The following is a 23,723-nucleotide window of genomic DNA, read 5'->3' as shown; positions in this document are numbered from 1 at the left end:
TTTTACAAGTACTTCTTGGTAAAGCTAAGAACACATTTTGCTGTTTAATGGGTAGACTGGAATACCCTGCAAGATGAATTCTGGTCTCTCAGGTAATACATGCTGCTATACTTGTCAGCTTTCTAAATAATACATGCTTTAATGAACAAATACTACAGTACTTGCATTAAACAGCCTCTTGAATAAATGTTGCATGCGACACAGAAAAAGTCTCCTGGTTAAAAATAAATGAAAATATGATTTATTTTGGTTTTTTTGAAAAGCAGCTTTATTAAACAGATATGAAAGCTGTGAGAATAGCTGGAGGATCCTATTAGTCCTGGTGGTCAACAAACCCAACTAAAAGGGCTGTAGAAACCTTTCCACTGTTAATGCCTTGCATTACTATTACTCTCACTAGTAACCTAAGACTGCCCAGCATGGATCCAGAAATGAAGCAGCTTTTCTTCCATTCTCCTCTGCTGACAGAGTTCAAGTCTGCCTTCCAGCAATGTCCAAAGCTGGTTTGTGTGTTGACATACCTCCTTTATAATGTTGTGTGGCAGTAAATGGTTTTCCAAGATTTGCCATACTTTGCACACCACCAGAATAATCTGAAGACACTCAAAGAAGCTGCACAGACACGTGCCAGAAGTCATGTAACCCAGTGTTAATTTATTTTCTCTGCCCATCCTTCAATAGGACAGCAGATACCCAAGCAGTTAAGTAGCATGCCTTTAGCCAAGTTTCTTAGAAGAAACATTGTAATGTTTTTTGATTTGTGTTTGTAAGCAAAAAAGACACAGACAATTTAGCTATCAATAATTATTGGCCATCATAAGATGCGTATGATATTAAACCTTTTTTTTTTTGCACTGAAAGAAAATTAACACTTACCTCAGTAAGAGAGAATACACTCTATGGCACTGCTGTTATGCCAAGATAACTGTTATATTAGATCAAAATTTTTCATTAACAGGTAAGAGAAATGCTATTTTGTCACAAGATTTATAACTGATTTTTGTTTGTTTGGGGTTTTTTTCTGTATATTTTGCAAAATATACAAAGAAGCTGCAACACAAAACAGGTTCTGAGTCTACAGAATCACCTGGTTTGGATCAATCTTTTCCACATGATGAGCAAAGCTTACTATCAATGTAAAGGAGCTGCAAAGTGTCAGCAGAAATCAAACAATAACTGGTTCATATAATCCAAATCACTGCAACAGCTAAGCTCCTGAGACAAAGAACACCTACACCAAAATAAAAACATGACATTTCAAATTGCCCAGATTTTGTCTTCTCCTTAAAAGGAATTTTTTTTACTGTGTTCTGGCAAATTTTTAGAGTCAAAGATTGCAAAAAACCCCATAAATAGCATCTGCAGACAAACCCCAAAGTTAACAAGAGGAGAAGAGAACACATTGAAAAATCCCAAAAGAATGGACACTGGTAAAACCTAAGTGTCCCTCCTAAAACAGGATAGATACAACAGGACCTGTCATGATAAATCTATTCCTGTTTCCTAGAATGACTGCAACTTCTATTACCTTCTTATTGAAAAGGGGAAATCAGATTTTTATTATGGTGATCTATGTATGATATTATCCAGGAGTCTCCCCTATTTATTTCGGTGATAAAGTTCATCCTGAAAAGGTTTGACAACTATCTGATGATACTCAACACCACAACCATTAACATCAAAGTCATGATAGAGCAGGAATAAAAATACGCATAGCACTATATTAATTTTGTACTTTCATTCATTTCTCTTTTAACAATAAACCAGGAGTTGTGACAGAATTTATAAGAGGCCATACTTTTTATTTCTATCATTACTTCTATTTTGCATAAAATATTATCATGTATTGATCTATTTTGCTTCTGTTCCTTTGAATCTTTTACAACGAAGTTAAACCAGGAAACAGGGAATGTTCCAGTGGGTGAAACAACTGGAACTGAAACCCACTGAAACAACAAATAGCTTTCCATCACTGGAGTGCCTCCTAGAGATACAGAAAGAATACCTCACTTCAGGCTAGTTCTTTAGCACAACCCAAACCTAGTTTGTTCAGTTTTGCAAAACACCTCTAACTTTTCCTGTAGTTCATGATTAAAAAAATAAATAAATGAGGTTGAAATCTGCTGCTTAAAATATTTTAAATTACACTGTGATTAGAGAAACTCAACCTAATTTATTTAGAACATGTGATACTTCCTTTCTAAAACTTCATTTGTACATTATATTTTTCTTCATGTACCTTGTAGCTTAAAATAGCAAGATAGTAGGAAACTATTTTAAATGTTACTTTTTATGTTTTAATTAAATTTCCATTTCCATTTAAAACCAGCTTGATACAAAACATGGCTATGAACCTAGCCATCCAGTAAATAAGAGATGTTGTTGCCTATTTTCTAAAAGTAGAAGATACAAACATTAAAAATCTAAATACATTGTGTTAAATTGCTTAATAACCTATACAATCTACTGACTTTATTAGGAAAAAATAATACTAAAATTGACATACAGGCTTTATTTATAGGATAATTAAGATATTGTTTAAAAACAATATGAATTATTTTTTCTGTAGGAAATTAAATACAAATACAAAACAATGAATAAATTTAATCTTTAAAATAGGTTCTGCTACTTAGTAATTTAAATCAAACTGTGCCAAAGTGTGACTTTATTAAAGTGCCTGTGACCACATAAAATTGTCATTATTTATTTCTGAATTTCTATGGATAAAGTCCAACTGCTTTTCCCCTGAATGGGTCAGACATAAAGAAAGGGAAAAATAAGACAGAAAGATATTTAAGTGAAGTCACTATTGATAAGCCTAGTGAAAAAAATAATGCCTTAAGAACAAAACAGGCATTTCTCCTATGGAAACCAAAGATGACAGTAAAAGAAAAACAAATTTAAAGTGTTTTTTGTACATATATACAACTTTGGAAAGCTGCAACCACTTTTTCCATAAGCGCTGAAGATCCATGAATATTATCAGATACATGTTCACTTGAAAATCTTTATCAGAAAAGATTGCTAAAAATAAACTGGGTGCTGGGAGGGAAAGAAAAACCCTGAGAGAATGTGACAGATAAAGGGAAAATATTTGGGTAGCAAATAAAAGGATTCACTGTTATTGCCAGAGTAGAAAAAGGAAACAAGAGTGGTTTTAAGCCTACAGGAGGTATTTCCATTTAGTGGAGAATAATTAGGCTCCATTCTTTAAATCGGCTTCCTCAAGGGCCAGGACCGAGTGAAGGAATAAAGAAAAAGCAACTATTAAGCCATAAACTGTTAGGTTATGAGCTGGAAGAGCAGCTGGGTTTCTGAAGATAAGACCTCCTTAGTGAGTGTTCAGACTGTTAACATGAACCACAGAATTAGAATTACTTAGCTAAAAGAGTATGTTAAAAATGTTTTTGGTGAATTCCATTTAAAATAACTTCCTCTCTTCCATTTTTCCAAGACTAGTTTTGTTAATTATTATGAAAGGCTATAATTTATAAAAATGAGCAATGCTGTCTTTGAATTTCAAATTTTACAGGCTCTCTCTGCTATTTTTGTTACCTTTTACCTTCCCCACTCAAGAAATGACACCTATGTAAAACATACTGGAAGACATGCTTATTCAAAGAAACATTTTTTTGAGGAATACAACAAAAAATTATTCTGTCTCCTTGCCACTGAAAGTTATTAGGAATAACTGCAAGCAGATTTATGTAACTAGATGGACAGAGAAATTCCTGTCCAGTAAAGGGCTTATTTTCCAAAAATCAACAGCACAAATAATTTTGATTTCAGTCAGATCATACTGATTTAAAAGCAAACCAGCAAAATCAACTGCAGTTTACTTCCCTTTTTTTAAAGTAACCACAGCAGATGAGAAGGATTGTTTACTAATGGCCACATCACAAAACATAAATTGACATTGTTACCATACGCGAAACACTAGAGTCTACCTCAAGCATAAAATGGATGCACACACTCTGGAGATATGAAATTTCAGAGAGAACTCCCTCAGGAAAACATACACACAATATCTCTCTCTAAAATATCCATAAAATTCAATATTTTCTTTGGGTGACATAGATCTATACTTGTATTGACATAAATAGTTGCACTTTGCCAACACAGATGTATCGAGTAATTCACCTCCGTCACTCTTTGATCTCTAGAGCCCAACTTGCCAAAACTGAATAATTCAGGACTCAGCTGTTGCCATCAGCTCTTGAAAATGAAAACCAGTTTGGGAGTTAGTTAATTGTATGAGTTTGCCAAAGCAAGCAAAAACAGATGTATACATCAAGAGTACTACAGTGACTGCAATATTCTTTCTGAAAAGCAATACTAGCACTGTGAATTAATAAATAGTATTGAATAGTATTTTTTGGAAAAAGTCATCAAATACCACATCAGCTTCATAGCTTGCACTGAATCCCATTATATTAACGGCATGTTTTTGAGCCCAAACATTTCACAAAGCTTAGAAAACTGTAAATCTTTATTCCAAAGCAAGTCAACCATTTTCCACTAAAAATATACAGCCTGTCATCACTAAGCCACCAATTTCTTGTAGACCTCATTAACATGGGAAAAAAAAAAAAAAACAAACCAACCAAACAAAAAAAAAAACCAACAAAACTCTATGAAAAACATCCTCAAGCTTCACAGTATCTTCTCTTATTCTTATGACTCCCTTCAAGCAGTAATGAAACAAAAGAAGTTAAACTCAATTCTGGGTACCATATTTTTATTTTAGAGTTTCAGGAAGATGAAAGAAAAACACACAAAAGAAATCTAAGCAAAGTGAAAAAGTACCTCTTGCTGATGTGTCACCCAACATTCTATGTTTGAGCTGCTACTCCACTGCTGCTCTTCTATTTTGAGAAGAGTCTATCTCACATCCAGATGTTGCCACGTGTCACAAACACTTCCAGTAGACTCATCCAATATTATTCCCAAGAGATAAGATGCTAATAGTAACAGGTTTCACTGAATTGCCAGGAATTCCATTCCCAGAAAGGAACTGAATATCCAAATGTGGATTCAGATTTCAAACAGTGGTGAATATACATTCCTTGCTACAGAGTTATCCTAGGGTTTCCTAGACTAAAAAGCACAAGGTGTTCAAAAACACGGTAGCTACAAAGCAAAATTTCAGGATTCAGCCTGAACATGATCCTCTGCTGTTCATAATTTTGTCAACTATCTCTAAGAAAACTGCCTAAGGAATTAACTCAGCCATTTCATGTTCATAGTTGAAGTACAATCACTTCCAGGAAGTGCTGAAAACCAAAGTGTCTCAAGTAGAGACATATGTCACTCTTATTAGGGCACACATCAGAAGTCCTGTTTGGGCTGAGGTGGGGAGGGAAGTCACTTTATAGCAGGAATTGCTGTCTCCTCCATGCTTACATCATTGTGCATTCCACTGGATTGCACGAAGACCATTTTCAATCAAGTGTGCTCCATGGCTGATGGATTAGCCCTGGCTTCAGAAACCCTAGGGACATGCTTTTTGAGAATGAACATCCTATTGATGGGCAAAAGGATATTATAGTCATCATTTTCCCAGGCAGCAGTAATTGGGATTTAAATTCTTTTACCCACCGCATCTTTACGTGCTACCCCTGTATTTGAAGAAAATGGAATTTTAAAGATATGGGACTGCTACAGAGCTTCTATTAGAAATCTCATTCCAAACAAAATCAACTGTAGCATAAAGAGTTTCTTTAACATATGCCTTTGGAGAAGGTGGGAAAAGAAAAATTCTCCACAGCATCTGCAATATCCTGAGGTGTGACCATTCCACTTGTCCACTCAGTAATACTGATGTGGTGTAACAGCTTTTGCCAAGTCATGTGTTTATAATGGTTAGGAATTTTTATATTATTATGCTAATAAAATTGTTCAGTAGCCTGCATTTATACTGCAAAATAATATGCCTGCTGAGGAATGATGTGATTCTTCTCTGTCTGAGTGTTAGCTGGTACTTTTTATTCTGCAAGACTATGGTCTAAAAGCCCACAAATGGGCTGAGGCTGTTGCTTACAGTTTCATCCTTTTGCTTCCAGCTACATTTAAAAAGGCATTTTTTAAACCCTTGCTAAACAATTTCTGATCACTCTGTCAGAACTGGGGCTTCTGGACTCTATCAAAGTGGAAAAGAGCAAATAAAAATGCAATCAATTGGGCAATTAAGAATACAATGTGCAAGCAATGCCCATCGTCATATGTATCGCACATATTCTAAAACACAAATCAGAGATTTTCACAAAGTGTTTTTTGCACTGAACTAAACGCGACTTTTATGCCACAGAATGGTTTCCTAAAGAGAAAAAAAACAAAAAAAAAACAACCAGCTTTAGTGTGAAATATGTAATTGGTCTGCTAGACCAACTTCTACAGAAATAACTCTTCTCAAATATTTACAAACCGATCAAGTCACCACCTCACCTTTCATAAACTAATGAGACCATCCCTATTAAATCTCTCAGAACAAAGGAGGTATTTGTTCACTCAGGATTTCATATGTGTCTTAGTTCTAAATCCTTTCCTGTTTACCTTAATTCCTTCGTACAGCTATAATGAATGCAATACACTGGTAATCATTTAACTAGTGCTATACCCAAAGGAAATTCTGTGCATATATTCTTTAATCAGTACTATCAGAATTATAGTCTAAGAACTGCATTGAACTAATTAGCAAAAGCATCTTATTCATGTTCAATTTATTTTCTGTTGTGATTCTTAAACGCTTTTCAGATATACTGATTTATTGCGTACGTATTTCTGCTGCATAAATATGAACTTTTTTCTTTGCTTGAAAGTCTAAAAAAATTAATGCTGTTCAACTGCAATAGTTTACAAGGCAATCAAAATAAGTCTCAAAATTATTATTTATTACTAATAAATTTAAGCTAGAAAGATTTCAGAGTTTTCAAGAAGTATTAACACAAAGGAAAATTGAATGAAGAGTGGTAAAATTACACCCCCCAGAGCAAAATGCCTACTGTGGATGGTGATTCCTATGCCTTTGCAGATTAAATAACTTGTAATTTCAATCCACCAAAAACTGGATGTATTTTTTGGGCATAGTCCTATTTTTAAGCCAAGCCCTCTATACTGTAAACGAAATCAAAATTTTAAATGCATATAAATGATACCTTTAACAACAAACTTGCAGTCTCAAGAAAAGCAATTATCAAACATACTTGGCAAAATTATTTTCTGTATTAGCTGACTTATATATTATTTATTAAACACATGCTGCATTTTATTCTTAATGGATTGCATCCAGCATTAGCCTTTATTTATGCAATAGAGACTCATCACTGCCACCCCGTATACTTTTTAAAAAATATATCCATTGATATCCATTGCAGGACAAAAAAAATTTAAAATGTCTTGTTCTCAAAATGTTAAATACATTGCAGTTTTCCAAGATTTGTTAGAGATGATAAATGACAGAAAATTCTCCGTTTTAAAACCAATCTAGGTGTAATTTAGTGCTCTATTTCAAAATGTTAAACTTTTGCAGCTTCTCTTTTATGTCATCACAAGTGCTATAATTAATTTTATTACTGTGAACTGTGAAAATAGTACATAGCCTGCTCCCAGTCAAAACCCAGCAATTTTCCACTTCTGGAATTATGACATCTTATTTACATTGTATAACATCCTTTTTACATCCTAACACTCCTAAATAATTGCCCTGGGGTTTTTTTTTTGCCATGATTTTTATTTGTTTATAACAAATAACATCAACTTTTGTTTTGTATTTGTTACGGTATTTTCATTGCTTTTTACTGCTCTATTCCTCCCGCAGTTTCAGGACTTGTGCATTAATAAATTTCCTCAGAATCAAACAGGAATTGTTAAAGAACTACAAGCACATAAGTTCACTCGCATACACAGCACACACTACATAAGCATCAACTTATTGCCTATGCAGAATCTGTTAACTTACAGACATAATATATCAAAGAAAATGAAGAAGCAGAGACATTTAATAACTCCAGACTTTTGTTTCCACAGAGTTTCAAAACTTCAGTCCTAGACAGACCCACAATGTGTCTTGGATAGCTCTGTTACTCCTGTCATTGAACACTTTGTGATTTTCCAGTGCTGCTGGAAAGCAGTACAAAAACTGCAGTATCAGTCCTGCAAAGGTGCGGCCTCAGAGCTAAATAAGTTGCTCAAGTTAAAAACAGAAGTGTGTAGCAGAACAACAACGTGAGCTGAGCTTTTCATGTCCTAGTTGTAAACAGGACACTGTCTCACCATACACCAAGTAAGTCAAAACAGCAGGCTGCAGTCGAGCAGTGGGACAGGTGGTGATGAGGCAGCAGAAGAGAACTGATCAAGGAAAGGTTTATTTCAGACGTCCTGGACAGTCAGATTTTTTTTTAATAAAGCATTCACTTTATAATCATTACATGAATGGAGGTATAATAATATTCACTTCTGCTACTTGCAAAGTAATTTTAGGTGACTGATGTTCTCTTTATGACTATTAACTCTGAAAAAGGAAAGAAAGTTATTTCTAAGGTAGCTTTTTTTAAGTTATTTAAATGTTTTAGTTTGTCGTTATCTTAGGGGAAAAAAATGCACAGCATTTGATACTTCAAGATGTCATTATGTCAGGATGGCAAACAGGAGTACCTCTGCCTGAAAGAAAAAAAATACAAACCTTTGTCCTCTGCCCAGAACTCCACAGAGAGACCAACCCTGCATGTCCACACTGAAATCAATGAGATGTCTGAATCTGACAACTGCCAAGTCTGAAGTCTGGAAAAGGCAAATTATTCTTTCGCTCTGAGTCTTAAACAAAAAACTGTAAGCCAAAAACTTGCCCACTGAAAACACACCCAACAGCACTATTCTTTGTTTTTTAAAATCCTAAGTCAAATAAAGGCACTTAGTGTTCCTGATTCCTTCATAAGGCCAAAAAAGAGAGGCAGTCACTCCAAATAGCTCCACTGAGTACAAAATATTATTTATACTGCTTAGAAATCACACTATGAAAATCTGAAGAAAACAATACCTTTTCTTTCCCCCAACTATGCCCTCTAATACTGAGATAAAATCACCTACCACCATTTTCTTCTCCATTATTATTGTTTGTCTCAGCCATTTCAGTGCCATCTAACTCAGATTCACATCCTAAATCCAACGTTCCATCAGTAGGGCATGTTGATTCTTCTTTCTACAGTTAAAAAATAAAAATAAAAATAAAATTAACAAGAAAAAAATCAATCATGATCCTGCTGCATCTCCGAAAATAGATTACTGCAGTATACTCTCATGCTTACATTTCAAAAAAACCAAGAATAAAATAAGATATGCTTGTAAGTTACTCTAGAGAGAGTCATAAAAAACAGACTTTCATAAAAAAAACTTTCAAACTAAAAGCAAAAAAGCTGTTTTGTGAGGTCATAACATGCTCTTTTTAAAACTGAAAAAGTCACATAAAATGCAAGATGTTCCACTTTTTCTTCTTGTTTTTTTTTAACAGAAACAGACTTGTGTGGCTGTTAAAAAACCTGGTTTTCCAGTTGAGTGTCTACAACACTGCAGCAAAACACAAATCCTTTAATGTTTCTTTTCTGCCTTTGCCTGTTTCCTGAATTCAAATAGCTGAAGCAACCTGGAGCTCACAAGCATTGGAGTGATTGTGAATTCCTGGAATTGTGCCAAGAATATCTCCCGATTTAAAGAAAAACAACAGCATTTGTTCTAGTAAATTAGAAAAGACAGCTTCTGAAAACTATTAATTCAATTTCAAGTACAGGATTTTTAGTTAGCAGGAGCAGACAAATCTCTATACTTTCATATTTTTATACCCTTACATCATATACATCTGTCATAAATTACAAAAGATCCTTCCCCCAGCTCAAAATTTTACTTGACTACATTTACACTGCCAAGCAAATAATCTCACTTTCTTTTTTCTCATCTCTGCCTCACATTATTTCACTTCTATTGTTAAACTCCTCTAAGTTTGATCATGTACAACAAGAAAAAATTTCCACCCACAATAAACATAATGTTCATACCAAAACAAAAAATTAAAAAGGTATATAAATAGAATAAAGCAAAACTCTATCACTTTAATTATATTTCTCCTCAAAAGCAATGATGCAACCTTTGAATTAAAAGCTGATTTATATTAGACTTGCAAATAATTTTTCACTATTCAAGAATCAAACATTAATACAATTACTTAATTAGAAAGTCAGTGATCCTCTTGAGCTCACTACTTATAAAACAAAGGCCTTACTGTGAACAACTCCAAAAAAGCAGCATTTTAACTAAGCTATGTGGTTTTTATACCATGTGCCAAATTCAAAAACATGTATATGCTTTCTAGGATAAAACATTCAATGTTTACTTTCATTATAAATCCTTTTAAAAGACATCTGAAAGCAGTTAGAAGGACTATCAGGTCATTTCCTCACCAAAGAATCTAATCTGTTTACCTTTATATCTATTGAGACTTTCATGAAATGAATTAATAGCTGTATGTACAATCCATATACAAAATTTTAACTTACTTTGAGAGCATAGAGTCCTGATTTCCCGGGGATTTTGAAGAATGTTCCATCACCTACACGAGTGTTAGTATGAAGCATTGCATTCAGGCAAGCTAATGGAGAGGTTCCACTGAAAAATAAAATTGTGCAGTCTAAGATTGAGTGCCTCTTGTAAAACTATTCCCTCAGTCTATTTTTTTAAAAACTCATGCTTGCCTGGCTTTTTTTTTTTTTTTTCTTGTGCCCCCCCCCCCCCCCCGCCTTTTTTTTATTTCTCTCAACCCTGAAAACATCTACATTACAATAACAGGCCAGTTTCAAACTTAATCATATGCATCTGTCCCCTAGGCTTGAGGCAAAAAGTCTGTGAATTATAATTATGCTTTTCTTCATACAGCAACCAGCTCCACATTCTGAAAGAACCAAAGTCCAAATATTTATGTGAAATTACTTCATAAATAACACCATGAAGCCTCATTTTTAAAATGTTACAGACAATGCGGCTGCTGCACATGAATGATCAAAACAGTACCAAGTTCAAGGGCAGCTGCATCCCATAGGATGAAAGGCAACAAAAGAATAATAAAGAGCCCAGAAAGAACAAATTTAAAATTAAAAGTGATATATAGTAAAACCTTCTTCTGGCTCAACATGGTCAGCATGCATTATTATACACAAATATAAGCACATCTGTGCCTTTTATGAAGCACTATCTTTTCTAATTAGAATTTTTTAGAGATTATGAGACTGACCTCCTCAAGGTAATAATTTTAATACCACTGTGGAATGCATGTTAAATGACTATTTAAAAAGAAACACAACACATTAAGAAAAAAAATGAGTATTTGGACAGTGATATCTTTGTAGTATACACATGTTTACATCAGAAAAAAGAAAGCAAGCATTTCTACCCTAGGTAGACATATTTTATTCTGTAAAGGTTGATCTAAAAAATGGTGGGGAAGAAGGCAGTCCTAAATTACTTTTTTTAATTTTAATTTGAAAATTGAAGTACAAGATCTACAGATGTACTATCACATCTTTGTCCCCATTTGCTGGCCACTGTACACGGTGTACTCAGGGACTGAATCTGAAACTGTGCTTCTTCCCTGGGGTCCCCAGTCTGCACGCACGCTTATCTTTAGCCACGTAAATATATTCCACTTGGTTAAGTGGAACAATGCCTGTGCATTAAATTAAGTGTGTTGCAAAGTATTTCAGGATTAATTATACACTCAACTATAAACCAGGAACAGGGCTTCAAAGTTCATCAGAAACTAGCCTTCTTTATTTTGCGGTTTGTGACACAACATCCAATCTTGGTTGAAAATTGCATGTCTGATTTTTTTTTTAATACATGTGAAACTGGATTTAAATTGTTCTGTTTTATATGGTTATGCTTTCTGTTGATTTCTGTGGCTCTGTTACAACAAAATTCACCCTTACTGTACATGTATCATTATTTTAATGTCAAGATCCATGTGTGGTAATTGTTCTTCCGGTAAAAATTAAACTATAAAGTACCCTCAGGCCAGGAAGTCCTGTCTACTATAATTTATTTACTACAGGTCATCTAATGTATCATATTACTACATCTAAAATAAAAAATTGCAGGTAAAAATGCTGCTTGTTGATACACATATTAGCTATGTAATAGGTATTTACTTTATGGGTATTCTAAACATGATCATGCAATATGAAAATTCTGTTTTTATTGTTTCTTTTGCTTCCTTGCAAATAAAACTAGCTCCACATTTGGTTTTGATATAACACTTTAACAAAATACAAACCAAAATATGCTGGAAATTAAATGATACTGCTAGCACTGGGACAGAAGACATTAGAGAGTTCATTGAGTTTAATGATTACTTAAACACTTTTGTAATATGTAGGATACTTCTCTTTACACATTTTCCTTTCTGTATTAATGCTTGACAAGCAAAGACACAAAGCATTTAATATAGCAGTTATGGTTGTGTAATTTCTTCCATATGTTAAACATACATAACGTGAAGCAATTTCAACTCTCCCAGACTTGGATCTTTTTAGTGAAACATTATCACCGATTAAGGCTTTCTCTGCAAGACAGAAAGAACTTGCTGACTCTGCAGCAGAACACAAACTTGGTACGTCAACAAGAAACAAAACTCTGCGTGCAGGTATGCACGACTTTTATTCTCCTCCTATTCTGATGGAGATACTCTGAACTCCACACTTATTTTTAGATATCATTAACCAATTAAAATGATACAGGATGAATGAACCCAAAATAGAGGATTTGGCAACATCACATGATCACTACTGTGCTCACAGCAGATATCTTAATCTTCAAAGTCTAGACAACTGGTGAGTGGACAATAGAGACTACTCTCTGACTTAGGAAGAAACCCGTATTGGCTACTGAGCCAAGAAGCACTTTAACTACTGCTGTGCTTGTTTCTTACAGATATCTGCAACTCCTAATGGCATGCAACCAAAGGACTATGTCCGCCACTCTTGAATACCGGACTTGGGTATGTCCATAAGGAGCACAAAAACTGTACAGAACACACTCGAGTTGCAAACAAAAATAATCTGGGAACACTGAGAGATGGGATTTAGTTTGAGCTAACAGATTAAACTGAAATTCCATGGCGTCCTTTGTCAGTGCTGCTTTGACCCAGGTCAATGAATGACTTGCCCATTCTTCTGTCAGCACTGGCATCCTTAAAATACTGTATTAAAAATCCCAAATGTTACACACAATTGAGGTTGGAAATGCTTACAACACATGCTATCACAACACATGGAACTGTGGTTCAAAAAGCCAGCAATCAAAGATCCCATGATGCAGACTGATGTCTGAATCATAGAGTACTTTCTGAGGGATCTGTACCACTTACTGCATGCTTTCTAAATTCTCCTACTGCCTGAGGACATGCTTCTTCTGCTCAGAGCTCCTGGCATGTATTAATACAGCAGTCAAGGCATGCCAATATAAGGCTGAGTATCTCTGAATATCAAAAAAGGCACAGAGGTTGACCTAAGTTCTTGAAACACTCCAAATCAGTTCAACTTTGATTCAGTTAAATGAAACTGGATACAATACTATTCTACTTTGCAACTTGATATCTGTGAATTTTTAGAGCCATAATATATTTTAAATCGATATGCTGCAAGTTTTATTGCCACAGTCTTCACACAAGAAATATGTTTACCATTTACAGTCTTCAGATGCAGAACTTTCATACTATTTATCATCATTTGGGTGAGATGGCTTTAAACCACTGTGGTATTCTAGAAGTCATTCATATATAGAAGTTACAATCTCTAGCAGTATGTCTTTAAGATTGGTATTTTTCTGCTTGCATGTTTATTTTATATACATATAAATCTATACACATATACAAGCAGTATTACCCACCACACATACTTTCAAAAAGGTTTAAGAGATGAAAAGTTACTTACTTTCTGTAAAAGTGATGTTATGATGTTACAACAACCAGCAACATAGGAAAGAAAAGAAAAGAAAACAAAACACTTATTAACCTTCCAATATGCAGGTTGCTAATACAACTTGATTATTTAGACGACATCAGGCATTTCAATGTTTCATAAGTTCTCTTTCCCAAAACCACTATAAGCTCGTAGAACTCAGTGTATCCCTTCAAAATTCTTGTACATTAATCAAATCAAACTCTGCACCCCAAACTCCCCTAGACAAAAATATCTCCAACATTTTGTGATTCTGAGCTCCCTCTACTGGTCACGCAGCAAGTGTTACCTTAATCGAAATGCCAGAGTTTCCACACACCAAGCTCTGCTAAAACATGTAGGGGAAGTGCAGATTTCAGTTACTTCCTCCTCCACCACCCTCCCCAAAACCCTATTAAAAATTTGTAAAAAAAAATCAGTAAAAACATTTCTTATTTTTATATTGTAAACTTCTCAAACACATGGTTCTGTCAGAAAACCCAGAAAACTTCTGTGGTTATACATATAATTCTAATGGTCTTTGCTAGACTTCTTGCCAAGAGACAAAAATTATGATCTTGGCAAAAAAAAAAAAAAAAAAGGATGTCTTAAATATGGAAAATAAATTGACTAAAGCTGCCTTGTCCAGGCACTATAGTGTGTCAGACAGTGAAAGTTCCCTGACACTTTGCAGACAAGGCACTTTGGGCCCTGCAGCAGGCAGCATTTCAGCCACTCGGCCCCATTGCATGTGGGTGTAATACCCTCCTCTTCCTGACATGCCCCCAAATCTAATGATGACTGCTGCAACAGGAGCACCTAGCTGTCGTAAATTTGTTCAGTATTTATTTCTTTGAATTCATCTGCTCTTTTTATACAGATCCATAAACAGTCACAAGGGAGCAATGATTTTAACTCACTGATAGAAACAAAGTAAAACCAAAAGGCTTGAGAATGAATTTCTAGGCATGATTTGAAGTCACAAATAACAGTATGTTCATAATGCATGCAAGTTACACCAATTTTAGAGTGACAATAGACAAAGAAAATAAAACTTATCAAGGAAGGCTGCAGAAAACCCACTTGTGTGGTACAATAAACCCAAAAGTAAAAGAAGGCATAATTGTAATTTTCCAGAAATATGTAAAAAGCTGTTGACATCAATGGAGACGAATGTTCTTCATGGCCACTGGGGGAAGAAAAAGAAAGTTCATGGACAGCCTAAAAGGGCAAATGTAGCTGTTGATGTTTTAATCAACACCAAAACAGACAAAGGGAGTTTGTAAAATTACTTTCATCAGATCATACACACACCAGTCCCAGCAGATACATAGACTGAAACCTGTCCCAGTGCTTGTACTGAATGATCTCTTGAGCATCCATCCAGCACTGTAACCCGTGATTCTTTGTCTCGGCAACAAATTGAAATTTTGGTTAAGGCTGAGGTTAATTCTGTACCCTAGGCATACTCGTTCCAACATATACAGCAGCTAGAAATGCTGGAAAATTGACTCAATGTCTAGATGGGCTTTGTTTGCTGAAGCGTTCCACACAGCACTGCATGCCTGGTGTGATGAAGCCCTTTGGCTTCCTCTTAAAAAGCTCTTCCACAATCTTCAAGGAACCATGTTCCCACAGTTCTGCTGTCAAGCGTGTCAGCAAAATGTCCCAACCTGCCTCACAAGATTATGGCTACGACTTGGCCCAGGAGTGACACAGAAAACCACCAGAAACTTAAGAAGCTATACCAAGATGAGAAGACAGCCATGCTATTTATGAAGATGACAGTCAAACTGCTGCTGACCAGTCTAGAGCTGTTCTCCCACAGCCAAGCTTGACTGAGCTGGCAGTGCTGCAGCAGCAGTCAGTGCTGGGGCCAAGCCACGTTCTACCAGACTGGTCTCAGGAGAACAACCAGGACAGGTCCACTGAATTGAAGACTGAATAAAAGACCCAGATATTTTAATATATTCAAATGGCATAGGATCCTTCCATTGGCACAGAGGGAAGCAGAGAGCACAGGTACATAGTGGAAAACAAAGCTGTTGGTGAGTGCAAGATTTCCTGCCAACCACCTACAACTTTTTCAGCAATAAATGCATCAAGTTAGTCTAAGCAAACCAACCAGTTGTCCCTGTCTGGACATCGCTTGCCCACCAAAGCTGCTTTATCACTCCCCTTCTCAGCTGGGCTGTGGAGAGAAAATACAAGGATAGGCTCATGAGGTAAGGATAGGGAAAGATCACTCAGCGATAATCACCATGAGCAAAACAGATTCGACTTGGGGAAATAAGATTCAAGTTTATTACCAATCAAACCACAGTAGGAAAATGAGAAATAAAACCAAACTTTAAAACACGTTCCTCCCCAGGCTTAATTTCACTCATGGTTTTCTGCGCCCCCACCCCAGCAGAATAGGGAAATGGGAGTTGTGGTCACATCATGACACATTGTCTCTGCTGCTCACCCCCTCACACTCTCCCCCTGCCCTGGGGTGGGTCCCTTCCACAGGGTGCAGTCCTTCAGGTCCATAGTCTTCACCACTGGCTGCGGGGCAATCTCTGCTCCAGCATCTGGAGCACCTCCTCTCCCTCCTTCTTCATTGACCCTAAGGTCTGCACAGACGTTGCCCTCACATATTCTCAATCCTCTCTGCAGCTGTAGTTGCTGTTGTGCAGGGGTTTTTCCCTGCTCCTTAACTCTGTTACCCCAGAGGCACCACCATCATGGCTGATGGGCTTGGCTTTGGGCAGCAGTGGGTCTGTTTCAGAGCCAGCTGGCACTGGCTCCAATGGACATGAGGGAAGCTTCTCACAGAAGCCACTCCTGTAGCTCCCCACTATCAAAACATGGCCATGAAAACCCAAAACAAATAGGAAGACTGCAAGCACTATATTGCTTTCTCAGCCAATGTTATATACAGACTATGGATTCCAGGTACTATTGCACTTAGCCATCCTTATTTCAGTAGCAAAATCATAAGACTAAACATGATAATCCAAACTAAACCAACTTAAATAATCAAACAGAAAACTTGATTTGAACAATCAATTAAAATCGTGCTTTTGATTTTTTCCATTTATTTTCCTACTGCAAGGTTAATTTGTTCATTGCATGAAATTATTAAAATACTCCAATCAGCCAATAAATAGAACTTTAATGTAATCTCACTTTTCATTTATTCACAGACTATAAATGCATTCATCAATTATCTAACTTATTGTACAGAAATTATTCCATTATGTATTTTCCAATGTTAAACTAGCAATGACACCATATTTACTAAATCATTACAAGTGTACTTATTTCTGTCAAATAATTTCTGGAAAGAACTTCAATTTGATTAAGAGATTGACTTTTAAATGCTGAACAAAAATACACTAGACATGTAGGATATAAAAGGAAGAAAGGACAGACTTTCCAAAATATTGCATATCCAACATGATTTATTAAACAATAAAACCATCTCTTAATATATGGGTAGTAGGTAGCTAGGGAACCATCTACTATTTTTATATATACAGTCTAGTGAAACTGTAGAGCTGGAAGATCTCAGCCTCTCACACAAAGTTCTTATTCATAAATTGGAGCAATAAAAAAAGCATTTTTCTTGTTGAGCTTCCAATTGGCTTTTTAATTTTAAAGGGACTAATAATGAGAACTACAGAGAATTTTCAGTATGAACAGTAGACATGACTGTCAAAACTATTTATGTTCTGAACTCTTAACCATTTAAATAATAAAGTCATAATAAATAAAGTCTTAAGCCTTAAGTTATTTGCTTAAGTTTTATAGGAATTGAAGTACATACAGGATGAATACTATACGTACAGTCTGCATAAATCATACTTCAGGTTTTTCCTAACATAAGCTCTCCCACTTGAATATTTAAATGTATCTTAAAGGATTAAAAGACAACTCTTAAAATAACTATGTTTTTAAAAATTTATTTTCAATCATCTTTTATCTACATTAACCAGAATTAACACCAGTTTTATTCTCATTTGCAGCACCTTGAAGAATATTTTTCACATTTCTGGTCCTTATGCTTCAGACATGGTATCTGAGTCTCAGCCTTCGAATATCATCAACAGGGCTACTGTTCTTGGGCAGAGCAAATAAACCAGGCTATCAGGCAATAAGACCAAGTAGTACAGCTCATTTGTCTATAGTCTCACAGACTGCAAATAACTACCATAACATGCTAGGGGAAAAGACCTATTATTTTTACTACTGACATTGCTTCATCTTCAACTGTCATACAGATTTCTTGTTTTTCTAAATCAGATGTAAGATAGAGGCACAGTTATTTGGTAGTATGATTGAAAAAACAAGGACTAGTACAGATGTAACACATCTGTCATGGATACCCCATGTCTGTCTCACAAACTAGCAGAACTTACCGATCAGTTTTCACTGAAGTTAACCAAAGTACTGAACCCTTAATACCTAAACCAGAAGAACCTTGCAAAGAACTCAAACCCTACCCTTTGCAACTTTGAGGGAGTTACAGGCAGCTCGAATCACAGCTGACTAAAGTGATACATCACCAAGAAACTGAACCTTACCAATATCCTTCAAATATGAAATGATCTGGAGCAATAATGTATAAAAACTCTCAATATATCCTAAATTCAAGCTAGACATTATGAAAAGGTGTTCTTTTTGCATTGTCAGCAGGAAATCTCATTTACAATCTCACATAAGTCTAGTTTTACATTTTGAATTAACCCAAACTTACATCAGGGAAGGAGTCAGTAAAGCTGCTTTCACAGAACAGGTTTCCTCACTGTATCACCAAACCACCTTTGAAGCATCAAACAACACTGTCTCTTCTTGAAAGAGAGATGTATAAATATTATTCAAGACTTCTGTGAAGAACATACATAATAAACGAGTACTGGAGCTTATGGCACTACCCTTAGGATCTATTTCTACTAATCCTAGGATCCTCTTGCATGAAGCAATCTCCCTCTGGGCCTTTTGTACATCTAGATACAGTCATTGTGCACAGTGATTACAGGGCATTAATACGTACAAGAAAGCACAAATGCAATAAACCTCTAGACATACATCATCATGTCAAAACTAAGGTGGACAAATGAGTAAAACTGCTAGCTGAAGGCAAACAGGACAGAAAGTCAGGGGATGCTGGTAAGAAAATGTGGTTTTTTTTCTTTAAGAGTTTGCCAGACTGGCTGCATTCACCCACAGTCAGTCACAAGTGACTAATTGACCACGCAGTCAAAGATGTTTCTTGGAAAGCAAAGCTCTCATGCATGGCTACACATAAATTTAACTTTAATTCCCTCTCAGTAGCTAAAAGTTTGGCTCACTTTTGCAAATGATGCCATAGACTTAGGCATTTTTTCACCTTTTAGCTGTATTTCAGCACTATCGTATTTCTGATGTCTCTTCTTCCTCAGGGGTAAAGATTACTGAAAACACATCTGATCCTGCCCTCTGCTCTCTGTGCAATGGCCTTTCATAGACATTTCTATCAGGTTTGGCATTTCCACCCTTACCTTTTGAGCACTCTGTGGTCTGAGGCCAAGGTAGATGAAGTTCTGATACAGTACAACAGTGGTAATCAATCTTTTTGTTATCTAGAGCAAAGTCTATTTTATCTCATGGTGCTGGCAGTCTGAGAAAACTTCTGATGGTGTCGAAGCTAGTTACAATAGCCACAGTAATGTTTCAGAAGAAAACAGAAAATGGAGTTCATTCATGCTGAAAGTGGAGCTTTATTATGACTCTTCTAAAACAATAAAATGAAAAGCCCCGTGAAGTAAAGTTCACTCCAAATTTCAGTACTCCGTAAGCCAGCCAGGCTTTTTCCCTTTTATTTTTTTAACCGTTTTCTGTCACAAGAAAACTTTATTTATAAAAGTTCCAGAGCCCGCATAACATTAAAGTGTTCCTGAACAGAATTTTATAGAGCTACTCTTATGAATTTTCCCCCCAAAAATTTGTAATGTATCTGAAAACAAGATGCTCTCAGTACAGCAGGTGAATTTGAGAAGAGAAAATAAAAAGCACACAAACCCATCATACCAATGCCACATCATATACTACAGACTGAAAGATATTAACAATTTTCTTGAAATTCAAGTACCCCTAGCCATTAGTTTTGCTGATTACCCTCTGCCAGTCATGCCTCTGAGTAGTCTCCTTGAATACTTTGAATGTTCCATAAAGTATGTTTGAAACACCATGACACCTCTTTAAATGATATCCACATATGGCAACAAGCATTCCTCAACCAGAAAGGAAATGAGAATGCAAGTTTTATAGAGAAATGTTTACACTTCTCTGTGCTCCCTAACACCTGGGAAAAAACCCAGGTTTTTCTTCTTTGTGAAGAAAAATCTCAAAGAAAGGATATATGTAAATGTATCTCTACACTTTGAATCCTTACCATTTCATTAGATGTAGTACAAATAATACAACAAAAAAAGCAATGTTAACAAAAAAGGGCACTTTGAACATGCTGTTGAAAGACACAGGCAAATATTAAAGAGTACCTCTTGAAACCATCCTGAAAGAAAAGTGTTTCAGAAAGAAAATCATCCCAAAAGAACAAGAAATCAGCATGTCAGACAGTAACAACATACAAGGATTGGACTGAAAACACCCTCCTCCTTTAACACCACTCTAAAGAAACAATTTGATTTTTTTGTGTAACAAATTATTACACTGATTAAATAACACAGTTGTCTGACAGCTACTTCCTATTCAAGAATGTACTTTTTTGTCCTCTTCTCTTTTTAAAAAATATTTCCTTTTAAGAGTTTAACTGATTTCATTAAAATGTGGTAGTATTTTTTCATTCTTTACTCCAGTATCAATAATCACCATGAAGGATAAAACTATAAATAAAGGAAAAAAATTAATTCCTACCACATTAAAGGAATTCTGGAGAAGAGGTTAAAAAATGGCTTTGTTAAAGAAACCATGGTTTTTATATATATGATGTCTTATTTTAGTATCAGATTTCACAGATCCTTGTGGGCTTTAAATACATATGTTTAGAAAAATGAAGTAATGACTGTGCTACAGTCAAAAATGTACTAAACCCAAGAAAAACATTGCCACAAAATGTGCAACATATAAAATGAAAAAAAAAAAAAAAAACCACTCCACCCTTCCAAATATTCTTGGCTTCAAGGTGGGTGAAGCTTACTTTTCAAGGAAAAAAAATTGTTAAGGTGGAAAGTAAAGTGACTATGCTGAACAAGACACAGTCAATAATCACTGAATGCCTTTTGGCCTCTAAAACTTAATCACTCTACACAAGGGACCTGTATGAAATTATCCCAAATTCTCTTGTTTAATTTGGCTTTTTAATTGGCCAGTCTCCACAACTTTCTCTGAAGTGTTTTAAGAATATCTTGTGTGTGTATGTGTTATTGATATATAACTGGTTAGTCAAATACAAAATAAAAAATACATGCCAATCCACCCCACCCACCCCTCCTCCCCACAAAAAAAGTTACAGCTATTTTTAAGAACATTCAGCACCACCAAGTTTTATGGTCTCATATTAATTACACTGGTAGGAACTTCCAGATGTTATCTAGTCCAACCTTCTGCTCAAAGCAGGGCCACTTGGATCTCAGCCTTGTCCACTCAAGTTTTGTGCAATCTCCAAGAATGGAGACTTCACAGCCTCCCTGGACAACCTTCCTTCTGTGCTTAACTGCCCTAACTGGGAAAGTATTTTCCTTAGTATCAAATCAGAATATTTCATGTTCCAATTTGTGTCTGCTGCTTCTCATTCTTTGCTTCTCATGCTGTCACTACACAATCTCCAAGAAAAGCCTGGCTCTGTGCTCCCTACACACTCCCATCACTTAGCAGCAGAGTGTCATGGGATGCCCCTGAGCCTTCTTTTCTGCTGTATGAACAAGCCCAGCTCCCAGCTTCTCCTCATATACCATATGCTTCAGCCTCCAGCCATCTTGGTGAACCTTCTCTGGGACTCTGATGTACCAATCTCTTTCCTGCAATGGCGGGCCCAAAACTGCATACAGTTCTTCAAATGTGATCTCACTTGGCCTGCTGGCCACAGTCCTGATAACACAGCCCAACATGGGCTTGGCCTTCTTTGCTGCAAGGGCACATTGACAGACTAATAGCTGCCTTGTTAACCACCAGGACTCCTAGGTAATTTTCTGCAAAGATGATTCCTGCCCAGTCAGCCCCCAGCCTATACCACTACAGATTACTGTGCTCCAGATGAAGAAGTCTGCTTTTGCCTGTGTTGAATTTCACAAGGTTCCTATTAGCAGTTTTCTGCTGTCTAGATCCCTATGAACAACAGTCTAGTCCTCAGTGTACCTACTGCTTCCTCCAAACCTGCTGAACATGCACTCTGTCCCATATCCTAGTTTAACACCAACATTACCACTAACAGTCTCAGTATCAATGTGTGAGCAACACCACTTAGTAACTGATCACCAACTGGAGTTAGCACCTTTGATCAATACACTTTGGGGCCTGAAGTCAAAGCCAATTTCCACCTACCTTACTGTCCACTTATTGAGTTCCTATGTCATTGATTTGCTGTGAAGATACTATGGAAAATAATGCCAAACCTCTTGCTGATGCCAAAGTAGAAGATACCCACTGCTGTCATCTCATGCACAGAACCAGTCATCTGAACATAGAAAGTGAAGAGGCTGGCCAGGTATGATTTGCCTCTCCTCACTCATACTAGCTTTCTGTCACACTTGCTAGGTTTTTTGTGCATTATAATGAGCCATTCTCATTCACCAAGGAAGATAAAACAGCCTTCCTGGACCCCTTTTGCCCATAGTCTGACCAAGGCAGCCACTAACCTTCATACATTCAACCAGACCTTCCTTGTTCACATGTAACAAGTCCAGGAAGCACATCACCTGCATCAAGAAATTGTCTTTCAGGAACATCCTGGCTTGCTTGCATCCACCACAATTACTGTGGTCTGCAATAATTGCAAGGTGCCCAGCAGTTACTTTAAGGCTTCATGAACTTCTTGGCCAGATGGTCAGCAGCAGATGTTTATCTCAGCACTACTCGTGTTGTTCTGCCTCGGGCTCAGTACTCATTCCAGGGGAAAGCAGTATGCAGTCCCACCCCTCTTTTGCCTGCACTGCCCCCTTTGTCAGTCTGCATCCCTCCATCTATGCACAGTAGCATCCTACAGTGTGCATTATCTCCACCATGTGTTTGTAACCCTAAGGTGCTCTGAAAGTGTCCAGAGAGTGCATAAAGTACAACGTCTCTCCAGTTATGTTTTTCTCCAGACACTTGCATGATGTTCCCCATGCCTTTACTTCTTTTTAAATTCCAGCAACCTTCACATTAAGTAGCTGCTTCAAAGCCCTCCAGAAAAGAAGACTGATACTGTCAGCAAAGATGTCTTTGCCACACTCCATCTTATGAATCTTGTCCCTGTTCAGCAGTCCTTATTCCTCAAAGGGGGTGCTATGCCTTTGCCTGTGACACCAGTCATGCAGCCAGAGCTGGACTTCATGGTTATGTCCTCTGCCATCTGAGCATTTCCACCTCACAGGCAGGATTGAGAAAAACACCACTTAATCCTTTGTGCTCTTCACCCTTGCCACCAGAGCTGTGCAGTCACTTTTAACACACTTGGGCTCATCCCAGTATGTCATGGAAATGACATAGATGAATGCCAAGGGGTGAAGTCTGGGACCCTCAGATGTTCATCTGCAATATCTGTGATTCAAGTACCCAACAAGA

The 23,723-nt window shown here is 36.5% G+C and overlaps 1 protein-coding gene across 1 annotated transcript in view; it reads right to left on the bottom strand.

Moving 5' to 3' along the window:
• The window catches only part of ASXL3 (ASXL transcriptional regulator 3), a 121,294-nt gene that overhangs the window by 54,345 nt on the left and 43,226 nt on the right, over nucleotides 1-23,723 (bottom strand). Inside the window, exons 4-5 of the mRNA XM_066330518.1 lie at nucleotides 10,545-10,653; nucleotides 9,085-9,196 (exon numbers count right to left, since the gene is read on the bottom strand). Of these exons, the coding sequence (XP_066186615.1) occupies nucleotides 9,085-9,196; nucleotides 10,545-10,653 (221 nt within the window). The remainder of the gene's footprint in view (nucleotides 1-9,084; nucleotides 9,197-10,544; nucleotides 10,654-23,723) is intronic.

The sequence above is a fragment of the Sylvia atricapilla genome, chromosome 1 (assembly GCF_009819655.1).
Source record: "Sylvia atricapilla isolate bSylAtr1 chromosome 1, bSylAtr1.pri, whole genome shotgun sequence".
NCBI lineage: Eukaryota > Metazoa > Chordata > Aves > Passeriformes > Sylviidae > Sylvia > Sylvia atricapilla.
This window is presented reverse-complemented; position numbering and strand designations above follow the sequence as displayed.